This window comes from Pseudogymnoascus destructans (genome assembly GCF_001641265.1).
Source record: "Pseudogymnoascus destructans isolate 20631-21 unplaced genomic scaffold scaffold_19, whole genome shotgun sequence".
NCBI classification, from domain to species: Eukaryota; Fungi; Ascomycota; class Leotiomycetes; order Thelebolales; family Thelebolaceae; genus Pseudogymnoascus; species Pseudogymnoascus destructans.
The window spans coordinates 14486-32172 of NW_020167538.1; the positions used below are offsets into that span (position 1 = coordinate 14486).

Here is a 17687-nt window from a genome sequence, read left to right on the forward strand (position 1 = left end):
TCTGACATTGGACCTCCTTTCACTTCCTATAGGCTAGGGACCTAGGAGATGGTTCTATGGGATTCTCTTACGTCGACTACAGTTACCAAGCCTGGTTAGTCATGGAAAGTCTTGGAAAATGAGAGAACTACACTCCTTTAGCATAAATAGGATTGCTCTTTCCTTAAGAAAGGGCAAGCAGACAATACAGTAAATCGACTATCACATACTTCCACATCTTTTCCAAGCTTCCAAGCATTGATCTTGTTGTTTCTGAAAAGTCAGTGAGGTGCTAACCTCTGACTTATCCCTTATCTGTCATACTGACATTCGTTGCACTCAGTTTGCTATCAAACTCAAGAGCAAACTTGGAAATCTCCTCCTCAAACCTACAAGTCACTATACATATTTTGGCTTATCACACCAACAACAAGAGCAATACTACTCAACAATTGCTACAACCATCTATGATTCATTACACATCATCGCTCCTTAGTTACTGGGCCGATATTACCACATAGCATATCTCTACAACCCTCTATGATTCATTACATGACATCACTCATACTACCACATGACATATCTCTACCAACTAGAGGCCTAGGAGCATGAACGATAGCTCTAAAAGCTCCTACGAACCTCTATGATTCATTACATGTCATCGCTCTTTAGTTACCCACAAGATTGGTTAAGTTATGACATAATTTGTCTATGACATAATTTGTCTATAGGGGTACTCTGACCTTGGACCTCCTTTTACTTCCTATAGGCTACGAACCTAAGAGATGGTTCTATGGGATTCTCTTACATCGACTACAGTTACCAAGCCTGGTAAGTATTGGAAAGTCTTGGAAAATGAGAGAACTACATTCCTTTAGCATAAATAGGATTGCCCTTTCCTTAAGAAAGGGCAAGCAGACAATACAGTAAATCGACTATCACATACTTCCACATATTTTCCAAGCTTCCAAGCATTCATCTTGTTACTCCTTGTTTCTGAAAAGTCAGTGAGGTGTTAACCTCTGACTTACCCCTGAGTTCCCAGACTCAACATTTGTTGCAACTTGTCTGAACCACTTCACTACATCACACACCTGATTGCTGCGTTGTGGAATAGTCTAAGCTATGACCCTTTGGCTCTTTTTCCTAAGACAGTGTGTTGTCTTAGTAAATTCATCCCTTCCTTGGGTGGCTAGATTCTCACATCTGGTGCACCCACCATTACATTATCCCTGAGTTCTCAGACTCAACATTTGTTACAACTTGTCTAAACCACTCCACTACATCATACACCTGATTGCTGCATTGTGGAATAGTCTAAGCTACGACCCTTTGGCTCTGTTTCCTAAGACAGTGTGTTGTCTTAGTAAAATCACCCCTGCCTTGGGTGGCTAAATTCTCACATCTGGTGCACCCACCATTACACTGTTGACCAGTTCACAAAGGGTGCATCACAAATAATGCACCAGTTCGAGTTACTGCACATGGAGAACCAAAATCTTCGATGAGCAAATGAAGTACTAAGCAAATGCAGAAAAAACATGACTACAACATGGAGGGTCACTACTCAACAAGAAGCGCAAGGTCTACAGGATGATAGTGACGTTATACATCAAGTAGAATAAGAAACAAAGGCAAGTAGTGGTCGGAAGCTGAGGGAAGAAACACGTGCAAGGCGTTGTGGCAACTGTGGTGAGACCGGACATAATGCACATACTTGTCAGATTACAGTAGCGATATCTAGGGAAGAGGATTCTGCGTAGCTTTAATTGATTTTAGACATAGTAGTGGAATTATCTTCATATTTATTCTATCATCGCGATATTTTGGCACATTCACTAGTTTGGCACATTCACTAGTTTGGCACATTCGCTATACACATACATTATCCTAATTCTGATAATAGAACCTGTTCTGTGTTAATAAGACTTAGATGGTACCACAAGTCCATATGGACTTTGCCTAGAATAATGAGTATAGGTGGAGTAACTATTCTACTTGCAGACACAGCTTCGATTACTGTAATTAAAGCTCGATTCTCAGGACTTCCTGTATATAGCTCTGTAACTCCATGTAGAACTATCACTGTTTTACCTCCTAGAATTCCAACTTAAAGCTAGTCTCATATTCCATATAGAATCTACTCCTATATTCCGAGTTGTGATAAAATCGTTATAATTACGAAACCACTTTTAAAGAATGCTCTCATCTTAAGCTTGAACCTGCTATAGAGCAATAGGCTTCGTTTTTATGATATGAAAATCAGAAAGGTCATTCTTAATGAATTTCGTAAGCCAACTATATGAAGGCGGTGGTTTTGGCCGTCGAATATGGCAAACACTAGCAAATGTCATCTGCTTCGTTGCTCTAAGCCCTTGATTATATTACATAGTTATCTACTCTTTAAGGGCCTTCGTCTAAGCAATTGTAAGGAGCTTATTATGTCCTCTACAGCCAACTCGTGTGTGATTAAGTCAAGTAATTGATGATTAAAGCAAGCCATTTATAAGCATTAGCCATTTATAAGCATTAGATAGAACAGGGTCTTCTAAATGTAAGACCCTATTCTATCATTTCAATCACATAGTTGTAGTATACAAATTATAAGCTATAGATATGTTAAGGCTATGGATAGGGATATGATACGAAGTGGCAGTAAGCATTAGCAGTAAATGCCGTTTGCTTCTACAAGCGCTCTTTACTTACCCTAACCCTATGCAATAGGGTTCTATTCTAGAGAGGTGTTACGGCTATAATAACATGATGTCATGGTTACAGGGCCAGGGCCTAGTAACGTGACGTGTGAGTCACAGTGGAAAGCGGGGTAGGCTGCCATGTGACGGGGCTAATGGATAGTTGCAGAAACTAGTGGATATTGGATAGTTGAGCTATCCCTGAACTATCCTGAATATCTAGCTATCCGCCAACTATCCAGATTACCCATGAGGCACGACGCCACTATATAAATAGATAGTATTTCCTTAGATAGGAGCTTCGTGCTCAACTCAATATAGTATTCTTTACAATACTGTAACGTGTTACTTGGAAAGCCTTTGTGTCTAATCCCCTGCCTCCTCTGTCAAGTCAACCTTACGCAAGAAACCTCTGTGTCTTCTATCGTTTAGAAGTCAGTGTTACAAGAGGGAGCCTAAGAAACGGCTACCACATCCAAGGAAGGCAGCAGGCACGCAAATTACCCAATCCTGACACGGGGAGATAGTGACAATAAATACTAATACAGGGCTCTTTTAAGTCTTGTAATTGGAATGAGTACAATTTAAATCCCTTAACGAGGAACAATTGGAGGGCAAGTCTGGTGCTAGCAGCCGCGGTAATTCTGCAAGGGTCGGTTCCGACGATTATTAATTGTCGTTCCTTGCCCTTTCTGCGATAAGATAAGGGATAAGCCATGCTACGATAAGCCATGCCACGAATTTCTTTCCGCGGGCTACACGTGAGGTCTCACATTTGAAATGCCAAGACGTTGACGACTACGATGACAACTGAACCGCCCCTGATGCCGCCCATGCCATCGGCGCTGACCTTTAAGCTGGTTGCACGCTGTTCTGTAAGCTGGTCAGGGAAATTATACAAAGCGAACCTAAGCTAATACGAACCCAGACTACAAAGGCACGTGCGGCCACGCTTGTCCTCCCCCATGGCCCCGTCCAGCTTCCCCTCTTCATGCCCGTTGCGACGCAGGCGTCTCTCAAGGGCCTCACGCCAGAGCAGTTAGAAGAGACGGGCTGCCGACTATGTCTGAACAACACCTACCATCTCGGTCTCAAGCCTGGTCAGGAGGTCCTCGACACGATCGGCGGGGCACATAAACTGCAGGGCTGGAAACACAACCTCCTGACTGACAGCGGCGGGTTAGTCCTTACCCCTTACCACCTACACCACCAACTCCAAACTAACACTCACACCCCCTTAGCTTCCAAATGGTCTCCCTCCTCGAACTCGCCACCATCACCGAAGAAGGCGTCCGCTTCCTCTCCCCCCACGACGGCTCCCCCATGCTCCTTACCCCCGAACACTCCATCAGCCTGCAAAACACCATCGGCTCCGACATAATCATGCAGCTCGACGACGTCCTGGTCACCACCTCCCCCGACGCCGCCCGCATGCGCGAGGCCATGCACCGCTCCATCCGCTGGCTCGACCGCTGCATCGCCGCGCACGCCAAGCCGGAGACGCAGAACCTCTTCTGCATCATCCAGGGCGGGTTGGATCTGGACATGCGGCGCGAGTGCTGCGAGGCTATGGCGGCGCGCGGGACGCCGGGGATTGCGATTGGGGGACTTAGTGGGGGGGAGGCGAAGGCGGATTACTGCAGGGTCGTGGATGCGTGTACGGGGCAGCTACCGGAGAATAAGCCGCGGTATGTGATGGGGATTGGGTATCCTGAGGATCTGGTTGTGAGTGTTGCCTTAGGGGCGGATATGTTTGACTGCGTGTGGCCGACGCGGACAGCGCGGTTTGGGAACGCGGTGACGGGGAAGGGGGTGCTGAATATGCGGCACGCGCGGTATGCGGATAATCTGGGCCCCATTGAGGAGGGGTGCGGCTGTAGGTGTTGTAGGGAGGGTGAGGGGGGGTTGGGTGTGACGAGGGCGTTTGCGCATCATCTTGCGGCGAAGGAGACGGTGGGGGCGCATCTGTTGACGATGCATAATGTGTGGTATCAGCTGGAGCTGATGAGGAGGGTGAGGCAGGCGATTGTGGAGGATAGGTATCCGGCGTTCTTGAGGCGCTTCTTTTCGGATCTGTATGAGGGGGATAAGGAGAGGTATCCGGAGTGGGCGGTGGATGCGTTGAGGGGGGTGGGAGTGGATCTTAAGGGGGCGGAATGATGGGTGGGTCTCATGGGGACGGCATGACGGGTGGTGGAGTTGCGGGGTATGCTTCCGGGCATCTTGAGGCCCTTGGAGCTTGTAAATAGCCAGTAGATCTCATTGTTGCTTGAAATATTTAGAGTAGCTATGATCAAAATATCAAAATAGAGGCCCCCAACCGCTTAAAGCTATATTCCGGATCGTGGATCCGACCTCCAGGTTTCGGCCCTTGGCTAATTGGGGGATGCCGCGAGATTTCCTTGCCGATGCCAAAGTCGATTCATTGTTTTCCAACTAAAGAGCTAAAACATGATTTGACTTACGGTTCTTTTCCTCGGTGCGATGCCAATAATAGTTTTCTCCCAAGCATGACCTTCAATGTAGTTGTTCTCATCACAACCGAGAGATGTTTTCGAAATAGTTGTGTCTGATGCACGGTTCTTCTCCTCAGCGAGATACTCAACAAAGGAGTAGAGTAGTATTTTCGAAATCCTCGGCGTCGGCGTGGGGGCCACCTCTAAATTACCCCTTTCTGCCTGAATCCTTCCCCCCTTCCGCGTCAACTTGGCACCTGCACCTAAATCCTTCCCTCTCCCGCGCCAGCTTATCCGCTGCACCTATCTAGAGTTGATCTTCTGCCTCGACTTAGCCGCTGTGCCTGCCTTGATCCATAGTTGATAACCAGGCAGCCGCATGTATTATCGGGTCTATTGATGGATTTGCCAAGACTGGGGTAAGAAATTTAAATTGTCAAAATAAGGTTACATTAGGCATGAGAAAGCAACGGCTAAAAATCTTTGATATCATTGTAATATGCTCTCCTTGTAGGTAAACACCAATGGCAACTTTAGGCTACTATCCTAACGCCAAACCTAGATTTACAATCACTGCTTCGGCATTGGTGTTGATTTGCAGCGTGTCTCCTATACCGGTTTACTCAGTACTGGTACCATATAAGCATCAAGTTGCAAGGGATTTGACTATAGACTCGGACCGATGTAGCCAAATCATACTCGTTGGCTTCGAAGCACCTCAATGCGGCAACGGCAGAAACAGCGGCAACGGCGAAAACAAAACCTTCCGAGCTCTCCCTCTTACAACACTTTCAGACAGATGGGGTTGTTAAACCACTTGATTGGACAAACCGGGGTGAGGCGCAAATTAAAAGTCTTCAATTCTCCAGCATAAATAATGCCAACGCAATCAATTGCAGTTCGATGCAGTTTATGTTCTATAATGAACTAGGCTTATATTCAGGAGTCACCTATGTTACTCCAGGAGAGGCTAGTCACAAGTGCGTGGACTATTATGGCTCAACAATCATGATGTCTAATGGAGTCACTTTGCTCGGATCTATTTGAAGGCTGAAATGCTTTGATTGGGAAATAAGAATTTGATGTACGAATGTCACGGTTATACGAGATTTCTGTTATTTCATTATATATTAATGACTTAACCGCGTGGCTTAACTCTCATCCGCCTAATTCAAGTTTTCCTTCTGCCTGATTATTCTATTAAAAACACCAAATTCTTCGAACCCTCTTAGTGCTAGTGCTATTATTACGACAAGCTGGGCACTGGACCTGTTTTGTGGAATAAAGAGGACATTGTTTCCCATATTGCTCTGCATCTATACATTTAATGACTGGGCCGATGTGCGAACATACTTTGCATTTTTCTTCCCAACACATATCTGAGGTTCTAGTATAAATTGGATGGCGTTTGATAAAATTAACCAGCGATGTTGAAAATTTTCTTTATCCAGCAGAGTATACAACAGCCTAGGATAGTGCTATGGTGATGTTAGTAGTCTGTAGCGGAATGGATTTATATGCAGAAGTCTACTTACTATGATAGGCAAGAGTAGATAAAATATGCCTCTTGACCATGTTTGCTAGATGTTATCTAGCATCTAACTGCTTATTGTTGAGATGTGATCTTGTGATGATTAAAATGGCCTTGTATTTTAATATTAAGCTAACGAGAAAGAGGTTTTTCGAGGAGAGGTTGGCCTTATATATAGGAGTCGGATCGTGGAGCGGGGCCCTAATCTGCCTCGAGCCAGGCAGTGTTTACCAGCTGGGGCTTCACTCGACCTTCGCACTATGATATCAGTACTCTGTATATACCCTTGTAGTGAAGTTACCCTTGTAGCTAACTTACCCTTGTAAGTTACCCTAGCAAGCAGAAGTTATCACTCGGCTAGTTTCTGCATCAGTACATAGCTAGAATGTAATCAACTGTCCCCCCTCACCACTATGTTTTTTCTTATCCATAAGATTGTGTACTGCACAATACACCATCTTTTCTTGCTGCACAAGTAGTCTGCTCAGTTCTTTCTCTTGGTGCAACCAATCCCCTTCAAGATATTCATTAATCACAGCTGGAAGGCGATGATCCTTGTTTCGCAAGTCACAAAGTATGTTCTTCTCCTTTGTGACCTGTTCAACACGTCGATAAATATCCATGTAGACTGACAGTGCAAGTGATGGTGTTTCTTGTATGTCCCTGCTCGCCCAGTCACTCTGGGATATAAATCACCTTTCAGCATCAGTGATAAGCGATCGAAGCAGCTTTCTAGACTTTGTTGGTAGGCGAGGGTAGTCAGATCCATTCTGTCCGTGAAACTCGTACAGAGTCTCAAATAAGACTTCTCTCCTAGAGTCTAGCCTTACATAACTCTGAGGCTTTGGAAGCTCGATGGACTCTGTCACTGCACAAGGTATCGCACCCGGATAGTCGCCCGCAAAGCATAGTTGAGGGCGGTTGTCGCTGAGAACCCAGTGGGGTGCACGGATCGGCACATAAACTCGATTATCAAGGCTTCTGTCGCCTGTCAATGTGAAATGTGATGGTGACAAAATTAACTTTTCCATACAATAATTCCCCCAAGACGATAACAAGGTGCATCTGATACATCCGATCAATGTTATTTTCTAGTCTTGCATGCAGACTCAATTCATGTGGAGGCTTAAAATGAAATATCCTTCCAGAAATATCCTTGGGAGCTTCCGTCATTTCCAATATCTTAGAGGAAGCTTCTCGGTTGTGATAGTATAGCCTAGTTGCACAAGTCTATCTAAGAGGTTAGGTTAGACAAAGCAGATGTGCCTGTTTTAATTATAAATGAAGATTTAGTAGAAATATATCTGAGAAGGCTAGAACGTCTAGGAAGGCATGTAATATTAAGACTTTAGCAAGAATTTATGACGTCGACTATTCTTATATGGTGACGAAAGAGTGACGTTGACTTAAAGTTCTGAGCAATTGTTTTTAGTTGTCGCCGAGGTAATCCATTCATCCATCCTTTTCAAAATCAGAGCCACTACATTATTCTTCAACAATGCGAGGAAGTCAGTGCAGCTGACTAGTCAAGGTCCAAAGGTAGCTTTCTCTCTTTTGCGGGGTTGTTTCTTCAGGTATGTCACCCATCCGACCACCTCCAAGTCCATCAGTGCTGACGTATAACTTGGAACCAAGCTTCTAGAGTTCATCAGGTAATTTTCTAGCCAGACGCAATGTAAGTGACTCAAGAGTTACATCTGAAATTTTCACCCCTAACCCTAACCCTAAGTGCCGGTAGCGTCTTCAATACGAAGTGGTCGAAGTGCATAATGATGGTCCTGTTGGTAGAGATATGCTGAGCGCAAGCTCTCTTCTGGGAATGAGAATAACCTTCGCCAGTCTACAAACTTTGTGCTAACGTTGCTGACAGCGTCATGGATGTTTAAAATAACTCTCGAGTTTGTGAACAGTACCTCCTTAGTTGTCTTGTTGTACGTGTGAGGTCTTAGAGAGTCCATGAAGATCAGACTATGAGAGCACCACTTTTATCTCCTGTCATAAGTAGTATATACACACACTGGTTCCCCGCTGCATCCATGTCGTAAATAGAGTGCAAGTCCCGGCCAAGAAGTATAGGATTGAGGCCATGGCAATGTAAGGACACAGGGCACCCAGCTCACAGTAATAGCATATGAGAGTGCGAGTCAGAGGCTAAACGGATGCTATCCTATAGGTCTACTACGAAGGATACAAAAAGGATGAAGGGGGAACCCCGTGTTACGACGGAACAAGAAGGCTGGCCAACTACAGGACAGGAAGGAGGGAGGTCGCATGAGACCGGCCCTGGTACCTGGAGGGGCAGCGGGGAATAGTAGTTCCGAAAGTATCACGTGACGGACTCGCAGGATGATGAGAAGAGTCCTAAGAGTCCAGGACTCCGAGGACTCGAGTGAGTTCCCAGGAGTCCACTAGGCACGTGATGGACTCGCAGGATGATGAGAAGAGTCCTAAGAGTCCAGGACTCCGAGGACTCGAGTGAGTTCCCAAGAGTCCACTAGGCACGACGCCACTATATAAGTAGATAGTATTTCCTTAGATAGGAGCTTCGTGCTCAACTCAATACAGTATTTGTTATATACTAGTAATGTGTTACTTGAAGCCTTTGTGTCTGATCCCCTGCCTCCTCTGATAAGTAAACCTTTACGCAAGAGAACCTCTGTGTCTTCTATCATTTAGAAGTCAGCGTTACACCCCGTTCAGTCTGTTTCCTTAAGTACCTGAAACGGGCCCGACTCGGTTATCCCAACCCTAGCCCTGAACCTTCCACCGCAACAGGTCTGCATTGACCCTGAACCCTACACCCTTACCGTCCCCCATTATAGTGTAACTCGCTATGTGCTCCTCTACTGGTTCGAAACCACACCGAGTCGGATTTCATGCTTGTAGTGACCGTAACAGCTCTGAGGCAGGTTCTTCGAGTATCTAGGTAAGGAGGCATCCTTACTGTCACGGTTCACCAAGGCATAGGGCGCCAGTTGGGTATTATGAATTAAACTCAATCTAGAGAAAGAGAAGAGGAGCACTCGAGCAGTGGCTCGATCTATATACAGCTATGTTGTTGTGGAGTGAATTCTCTTTAGCGAGACCAGTTCTGAGAATTCACTCCACAACTGAAAACTTCGCTCCAACCCCGGAAAGCTCCCCACACCCCTGAACCCCCACTCGAGCTGCAAGGTGCACTTGATATTGTAACAACTATGACCGGCCTGGTGAAGACCTACCTAGAGCCCCAATACCTGTCCGCTACGCATGGGTTCCGCAGTGCTGAGGAGATGATGGATCTACTAGGTTCATACTACCTCACAGGCAACGAGACGGAACAGGCCAGGAACCTCTTCGATGACCTGCAAATGGGAGAGAAGGGGCATGCTAGCGAAACCTTCCCAGAGTTCAAGGCTCGTTTCCAAAGTGCAGCTATTACAGGACAAGTCTCTGAGTCGGAATGGTTTCGGTACATATGGAATAAGTTGACTCCTCAATTCCGCAGCCGTGTCGCGATCATCAAAAACCAATGGAATGGAGACTACAAGACCATGGTACGAGAACTTACTGCCTTCGATCAGGAACAGCGCCGGAACAACAAACTGAATCTGCTACCCGCTCTTGCAAGGACGTCAACACATACCACGGATACGGCAAAGGCGTCAGCGTCGAAGCCGACTCGAGCCACACCTGCTCTGTTCACCCGAACCGCATTCCTCCCCAAGCCAATGATGCCGGAGCGTGTGAAGACCACAGTCCCAGCATCCTCGGGGAACTGTTTCAAGTGTGGCAAGCCCTGCCATTTCCAGGATGCCCCCTTAATGTAATGGTGGGTGCACCAGATATGAGAATCTAGCCACCCAAGGAAGGGATGATTTTACTAAGACAACACACTGTCTTAGGAAACAGAGCCAAAGGGTTGTAGCTTAGACTATTCCACAACGTAGCAATCAGGTGTGTGATGTAGTGAAGTGGTTTAGACAAGTTGCAACAAATGTTGAGTCTGGGAACTCAGGGGTAAGTCAGAGGTTAACACCTCACTGACTTTTCAGAAACAAGGAGTAACAAGATGAATGCTTGGAAGCTTGGAAAAGACGTGGAAGTATGTGATAGTCGATTTACTGTATTGCCTGCTTGCCCTTTCTTAAGGAAAGGGCAATCCTATTTATGCCAAAGGAGTGTAGTTCTCTCATTTTCCAAGACTTTCCATGACTAACCAGGCTTGGTAAATCTATTAGAAATCAAGTGCGACCCACAACTAGCTTGCTAATCATGTAGTGAACGTAAGAGAATCCCATAGAACCATCTCTTGGGTTTCTAGCCTATAGGAAGTTAAAAGGAGGTCCAAGGTCAGAGTACCTATAGACAAATTATGTCATAACTTAACCAATCTTGTGGGTAACTAAGGAGCGATGACGTGTAATGAATCATAGGGGGTTGTAGAAGCTTCTAGAGCTATCGTTCATGTTCCTAGGCCTCTAGTTGGTAGAGATATGCCATGTGGTAGTATTGGCCCACCCCCTTAAGGAGGAGATTTTCTTAATAACTTGTTCAATGAGTGTCCAAATGATATGCCGTGATGTATGTAGCATAAACAGATGTAGTAGAAGAGTTTGCAGCAATCGTTGAGTAGTATTGCTTCTGTTGTTGGTGTGATAATCCAAGATATGTATGGTGACTTGTAGGTTTGAGGAGGAGATTTCTAAGTTTGCTCTTGAGTTTGATAGCAAACTGAGTGCAACGAATGTCAGTATGACACTTAACGCTACTATCAAGGAAATCGACGGCTCCTCTGCTAAGCATGGTCAAAGAACCGGCAAGGAAGAAGTTGATTTGTATGATTGCCTCCACAGCTGCCCTACCCGAGATTTAGCTCTCTCAATCCATTCCGTCTTGTCTTCCCAAGTCTTCTCCATGTACGCCCACTTGAAAGAAGGGTTTAAGACTGTGGCTGCTGAATAGACTGGAGAGTCTTCTGTCAATTTAGTAGTCGGCCAGTTTGGCCCAAGCAGTCTCCATCATCATAGCCAAGTGGGGGATGGTGGTGGCCTCCCTGGCAGCAGTAAATGGAGGCGGAAGCAGTGAATAACATTCCGTCTCATACCAATGTAGGCAATTACACACGCGCATCCATAGACCTGGCTCTCTCTCTCAGCCTGCTTAGAAAAAGTATAAAAGGGGCGACCCATCACGCCATAAACCATCTTCTCAACCCTTCCACAACTCTAATTCCAATTCCAACAACCAACAACTCAACCCAAACCAAAACCCCTGTAATGGTGGGTGCACCAGATGTGAGAATCTAGCCACCCAAGGAAGGGATGATTTTACTAAGACAACACACTGTCTTAGGAAAAAGAGCCAAAGGGTCGTAGCTTAGACTATTCCACAACGCAGCAATCAGGTGTGTGATGTAGTGAAGTGGTTTAGACAAGTTGCAACAAATGTTGAGTCTGGGAACTCAGGGGTAAGTCAGAGGTTAACACCTCACTGACTTTTCAGAAACAAGGAGTAACAAGATGAATGCTTGGAAGCTTGGAAAAGACGTGGAAGTATGTGATAGTCGATTTACTGTATTGTCTGCTTGCCCTTTCTTAAGGAAAGGGCAATCCTATTTATGCTAAAGGAATGTAGTTCTCTCATTTTCCAAGACTTTCCATGACTTACCAGGCTTGGTAACTGTAGTCGACATAAGAGAATCCCATAGAACCATCTCTTAGGTTCGTAGCCTATAGGAAGTAAAAGGAGGTCCAAGGTCAGAGTACCCCTATAGACAAATTATGTCATAGACAAATTATGTCATAACTTAACCAATCTTGTGGGTAACTAAAGAGCGATGACATGTGATGAATCATAGAGGTTTGTAGGAGCTTTTAGAGCTATCGTTCATGCTCCTAGGCCTCTAGTTGGTAGAGATATGTCATGTGGTAGTATGAGTGATGTCATGTAATGAATCATAGAGGGTTGTAGAGATATGCTATGTGGTAATATCGGCCCAGTAACTAAGGAGCGATGATGTGTAATGAATCATAGATGGTTGTAGCAATTGTTGAGTAGTATTGCTCTTGTTGTTGGTGTGATAAGCCAAAATATGTATAGTGACTTGTAGGTTTGAGGAGGAGATTTCCAAGTTTGCTCTTGAGTTTGATAGCAAACTGAGTGCAACGAATGTCAGTATGACAACCCCCCCTTCAAAAACATCGCTGTCACTGCCCCAGCTTCCGAGCTCTAGGAACGTGCCATGCTCGAGGCGCACACCTACCCCAAGAACGTCCTCTGCTCGGGTGGCAAGTGTTACACTGTTACCTGCTTTCCTGGCCCGGGGCTGAACAATTGCTCTAAAAGCCTACTGGTGGCAGCTGCTAGATTCTGGTGAGTGGTTTGGTGCTGTTTAATTTCAATGCTGGCGTTTGGGGGGCTAAGGGAGCGAGGGGTTGACAGGGCGAGGGGTTAGCAAGAACTATGTCAGAGCAAACCCGCATCAGGCTCAAGATTATTCGGTAATGGCGGATTTCGGTAAAGATGTAGCAGATGTTTAGGTCAGGCATGTCAACAGTGTAGTGCGAAACTCGCACTGCACTGATAGTGTAAACGGTGCAGTCAGTGTAGTATTTTAGCCTCATTACGAGCCTTGAAAGTGTGGTAACTTGGGGAAAATCGCAGTAGAATTACATGATGTCCAACTCTAGCTGTTCTATGCTACGATCCACATTCTCAGATCCAATTTTCTGAAGCGTCCAGGACTTGATACACTCGAGTGCTTGTACTGTGTGTGCTCGGTCCTCATTGATTGTATTTGAGGCTCTTGAAAACAGCCTCTCAGGCTCATCACTCATTGCTGGTATTGACAAAACATCGATTGCCCAACGAGACAAATTGGGATATGCCTCTTGTTGTGAGGCATCTTTCCACCAATTGATTGGCCGCTGTTTACTCTTCTGGCTAAGCCGAGGAGTCAAGCAATACATCTCATACTCGTCACATTCTTCATCCTGAGGGTTGTTCTGCTGCCGGAATTTTGAGACCTCTGACTGGCCATCTTCATAGACTCTTTGAGGCTCTAAAAGATCCTCAAAAATGTTTGAACTACTGTAATAAGACTTCCAGAACGCCAACATGTCATTTTTAGCTTGATTACCAATCAGGCCATTGCTTTGTAAAGTACACCCATTTGATCTGAGGATTAAGAACAATTAAAGCAATATAAGCCTCACTTGCCTCTGTCATATTGTAGTACTTGTTGAGCTTATTCCATGCGTCATTAGCCATAGATTTAATTGCATCTGAATATTTGATTTCTGTTTTTTACTCTGTAATGTCTTCGAAAAGCTTAAGCAAAAAATCCATGGTCATAATAACCTTGCCAAGAGAGCCAAACGAGCCTTCTACATCAAGTGTAGTTTGTTCTAGGATTTTGAGAATCCCAAATACTTCTTCAAGATGAGACCACTCATCAGTAGTCAAAGTATCATCCCAAAGCTCGTCCTTGTGCTCTTGTTATGATATCAAGTGCGCCTTGCAGCTCGAGTAGGGGTTCAGGGGTGCGGGGAGCTTTCCGGGGTTGGAGCGAAGTTTTCAGTTGTGGAGTGAATTCTCAGAACTGGTCTCGCTAAAGAGAATTCACTCCACAACAACATAGCTGTATATAGATCGAGCCACTGATCGAGTGCTCCTCTTCTCTTTCCTTTCTTCTCTAGATTGAGTTTAATTCATAATACCCAACTGGCGCCCTATGCCTTGGTGAACCGTGACAGCTCTGAGCAAAACATCCGAATTGCAGGCTGAACACCAGGACGTAGAGCGCAGCCAATCATATGAGACCATGAGTTCCAATGAGTTGAGTTGTCCTGTTCAAGCCTTTTGCCTTGGCTATACTCTCTAAATTCAGCAATTCGTTGTGGCAACCGTTGTACAAAAACAACAATGTTGTGAAGCTTTCCAAGAGCTCCATTTGTGCACCAATTGAATGGTTCAAGCAGTGTTGGATTAGGTGAGACGTCGTGCTTAGTATCACCAAAAAGGAAGGCTTGAACTGTGAGATTGATGATGTGACCCATACAACGAAGTCTATGGTGCTTGCTATCGTAATCAATTTGGTACTCGTTCTTGAGATCTAGATATGTAATTAGATTTGATTTAATTGGTCTAATAATCTTAAATGAACGTACTTTGTGACAAATGCTTCATAAGGGTATCATTATTTGAAGCGTTATCAAGCATTATATAGCCAATCTTGTTAATAATATCAAACTCAACAAGAGCATTTGTCACATATGTTGCCTGGTTCTCACCAGTATGTGGGCCTATAAGCTCACGGAAAACTAATACAGGGTGTCATACTGACATTCGTTGCACTCAGTTTGCTATCAAACTCAAGAGCAAACTTAGAAATCTCCTCCTCAAACCTACAAGTCACTATACATATTTTGGCTTGTCACACCAACAACAAGAGCAATACTACTCAACGATTGCTACAACCCTCTATGATTCATTACACATCATTGCTCCTTAGTTACTGCGCCGATATGACCACATAGCATATCTCTACAACCCTCTATGATTCATTACATGACATCACTCCTTAGTTACTGGGCTAATACTACACATGACATATCTCTATCAACTAGAGGCCTAGGAACATGAACGATAGCTCCAAAAGCTTCTACAGCCATCTATGATTCATTACACGTCATCGCTCCTTAGTTACCCACAAGATTGGTTAAGTTATCACATAATTTGTCTATAGGGGTACTCTGACATTGGACCTCCTTTCACTTCCTATAGGCTAGGGACCTAGGAGATGGTTCTATGGGATTCTCTTACGTCGACTACAGTTACCAAGCCTGGTTAGTCATGGAAAGTCTTGGAAAATGAGAGAACTACACTCCTTTAGCATAAATAGGATTGCTCTTTCCTTAAGAAAGGGCAAGCAGACAATACAGTAAATCGACTATCACATACTTCCACATCTTTTCCAAGCTTCCAAGCATTGATCTTGTTAGTCCTTGTTTCTGAAAAGTCAGTGAGGTGCTAACCTCTGACTTATCCCTTATCCCTGAGTTCTCAGACTCAACATTTGTTACAACTTGTCTAAACCACTCCACTACATCATACACCTGATTGCTGCATTGAGGAATAGTCTAAGCTACGGCCCTTTGGCTCTTTTTCCTAAGACAGTGTGTTGTCTTAGTAAAATCATCCCTTCCTTGGGTGGCTAGATTCTCACATCTGGTGCACCCACCATTACACAGGGGCCTTTTGTTGATTGTATTGATGGAAGTAATGAGCAATAATGCCAATATAAGGAACGCCTTCCCCAGTCCAAATACCAATTGATAGATGGATTTTTTGCATGATGATGGCAAGTTCGTCTTGAAGATCTGTATGTCGAGTTTGATATTGTTGAAGGGACCAGTTTTTGACAGTATTTCGAGTAGGAAGGCAGCTTTCAACATGGCAATTTAGATACTTTAAAAGAGCCTTGAATTGAGGCGATTCGCACTTTTTGAAAGCAATTGAATCAACAGCAATCCACTCAATAAGAAGCTCTTCAAATACTGCTGATTTAAAGACTTGATCATATCCATTATCAGTTATCACTCATTTCCGTTTGTAGGGATTGATAGCAGCTCTGGCAAATGCAGCTTCAATCCTGCCTTTGACAACCTCATGCTGTTGGACCTTTGTATTCCTCTTGTTATGCGCCTTTGTAAGGTGTGCTGCTATTGATCGAGTGCCTCCTGAATGCTTGTAGCTCACTAAGCAGTGTAGGCATCGCCAATACAGCTCGCCGTTAACCAACAAGACTGCATCTGGACCACCTTCCATATGCTGCCAAACCCATGAAGTCCTTGACCGCTGCTTTGATAGAGTGCTTCTTGCTGTAGATTCGGTAGATGTGAGGGTTTCAGAGACCCCACTGATCGATTGCGTATCCTCTGACATTTTTTTGTATGATTTGGGTATGTTTTCGTTGAGGTACCACGGTTCTCATAATAGGCAAAAGGGGATGCATATGCACCGGCTGAGCGGGGTAAGGGGGAATGGTGGTGGTGGTGGGTTTGCTAGAGTCGAGTTCGGGTGTGAAGACTTGGGGGGGGGTGGGTTGTTCAGATGCGGAAATATCTTCATTTTTCACAGGGGTAGCACAGACTAGAGCACAGACCAACTAGTGCGACCGCACTATCAGTGCGCACTGCACGCACTAAACTGTTGACATGCCTGGTTTCGGTTTAGGGCCTTTGGGTCTTTAGTTTGGGGTAGATAGTCATTCGTTTAAAAACTTACTAGGAAATATATATATAACGTACATGTATAACGTACATGTATAGCGAAAGCGCCAAACAAGCGAAAGCGCCAAAATTATCTACCCTCATGACAAACATTGCGATAAATCTACCACAACATTAGAAATCAATTGAAACTACTCGGAGTCCTCTTCCTCAGAGGTGTCTATTACAATCTGACACGTGCGCGCATTGTGCCCAGTCTCACCACACTTGCCACAGCGACGGGCACGGGTTTCTTCCCTTGGCTTCCGACCACGGCTTGCCCTTATTTCCTGCTCTACCTGCTGCACAACATCCCTCTCATCCTGTAGCTCTTGCGCCCCTTGTTGACTAAGTGATCCTCCTTGCTGTAGTCGTGTTTTCCTAGCTCTCCGGCGCTTGCTTAGTACTTCATTTGCCTGTCGTAGGTTTTGGTTCTCTCCCTTTAGCAGTGCTAATTGATGCATTATTTGCGATGCACCCTTTGTAAACTGGTCAACAGCTGCATAGATTGAGGTTGGAGAGCTATTTTGATGGCGTGAAATCCGAGTTTTAATAAATGTAGACTGTGACATAGCTTCAATTGGGTTGTTTGGTGTCTGAGAAACCCAAGGTTGAGCAGTACCTGGGCGGGAGCTTGGAGGCGTTGGTGTCCTTAACTTAAGATCAAGTGTAGATATCACTCTCTCAGGGTCAAATGGAAGAAGCCCTGCCCCTCGGAACCCGCCTCGAATGTTACTTTCCGTCATTGTAGTGTTAAATGCAGCGTGGAAGGCAG

General features: G+C 45.0%; 2 protein-coding genes across 2 annotated transcripts; one reads left to right on the forward strand and one right to left on the reverse strand.

Annotated features, from left to right (window-relative positions):
- Positions 1 to 3423: 3423 nt before the first annotated feature.
- VC83_06613 (uncharacterized protein) lies at positions 3424 to 4832 on the forward strand (the record flags this gene model as incomplete). The annotated part of the gene is made up of 3 exons (XM_024470208.1): positions 3424 to 3547; positions 3601 to 3851; positions 3914 to 4832. The coding sequence occupies exons 1-3, from the start codon at positions 3476 to 3478 to the stop codon at positions 4830 to 4832; spliced, it is 1242 nt and encodes a 413-aa protein (XP_024321685.1). The 5' UTR covers positions 3424 to 3475.
- An 11409-nt stretch (positions 4833 to 16241) lies between these two features.
- On the reverse strand, positions 16242 to 16586 carry VC83_06614 (uncharacterized protein; the record flags this gene model as incomplete). The annotated part of the gene is made up of 1 exon (XM_024470209.1): positions 16242 to 16586. The coding sequence occupies one exon, from the start codon at positions 16584 to 16586 to the stop codon at positions 16242 to 16244; it is 345 nt and encodes a 114-aa protein (XP_024321686.1).
- Positions 16587 to 17687: the final 1101 nt, after the last annotated feature.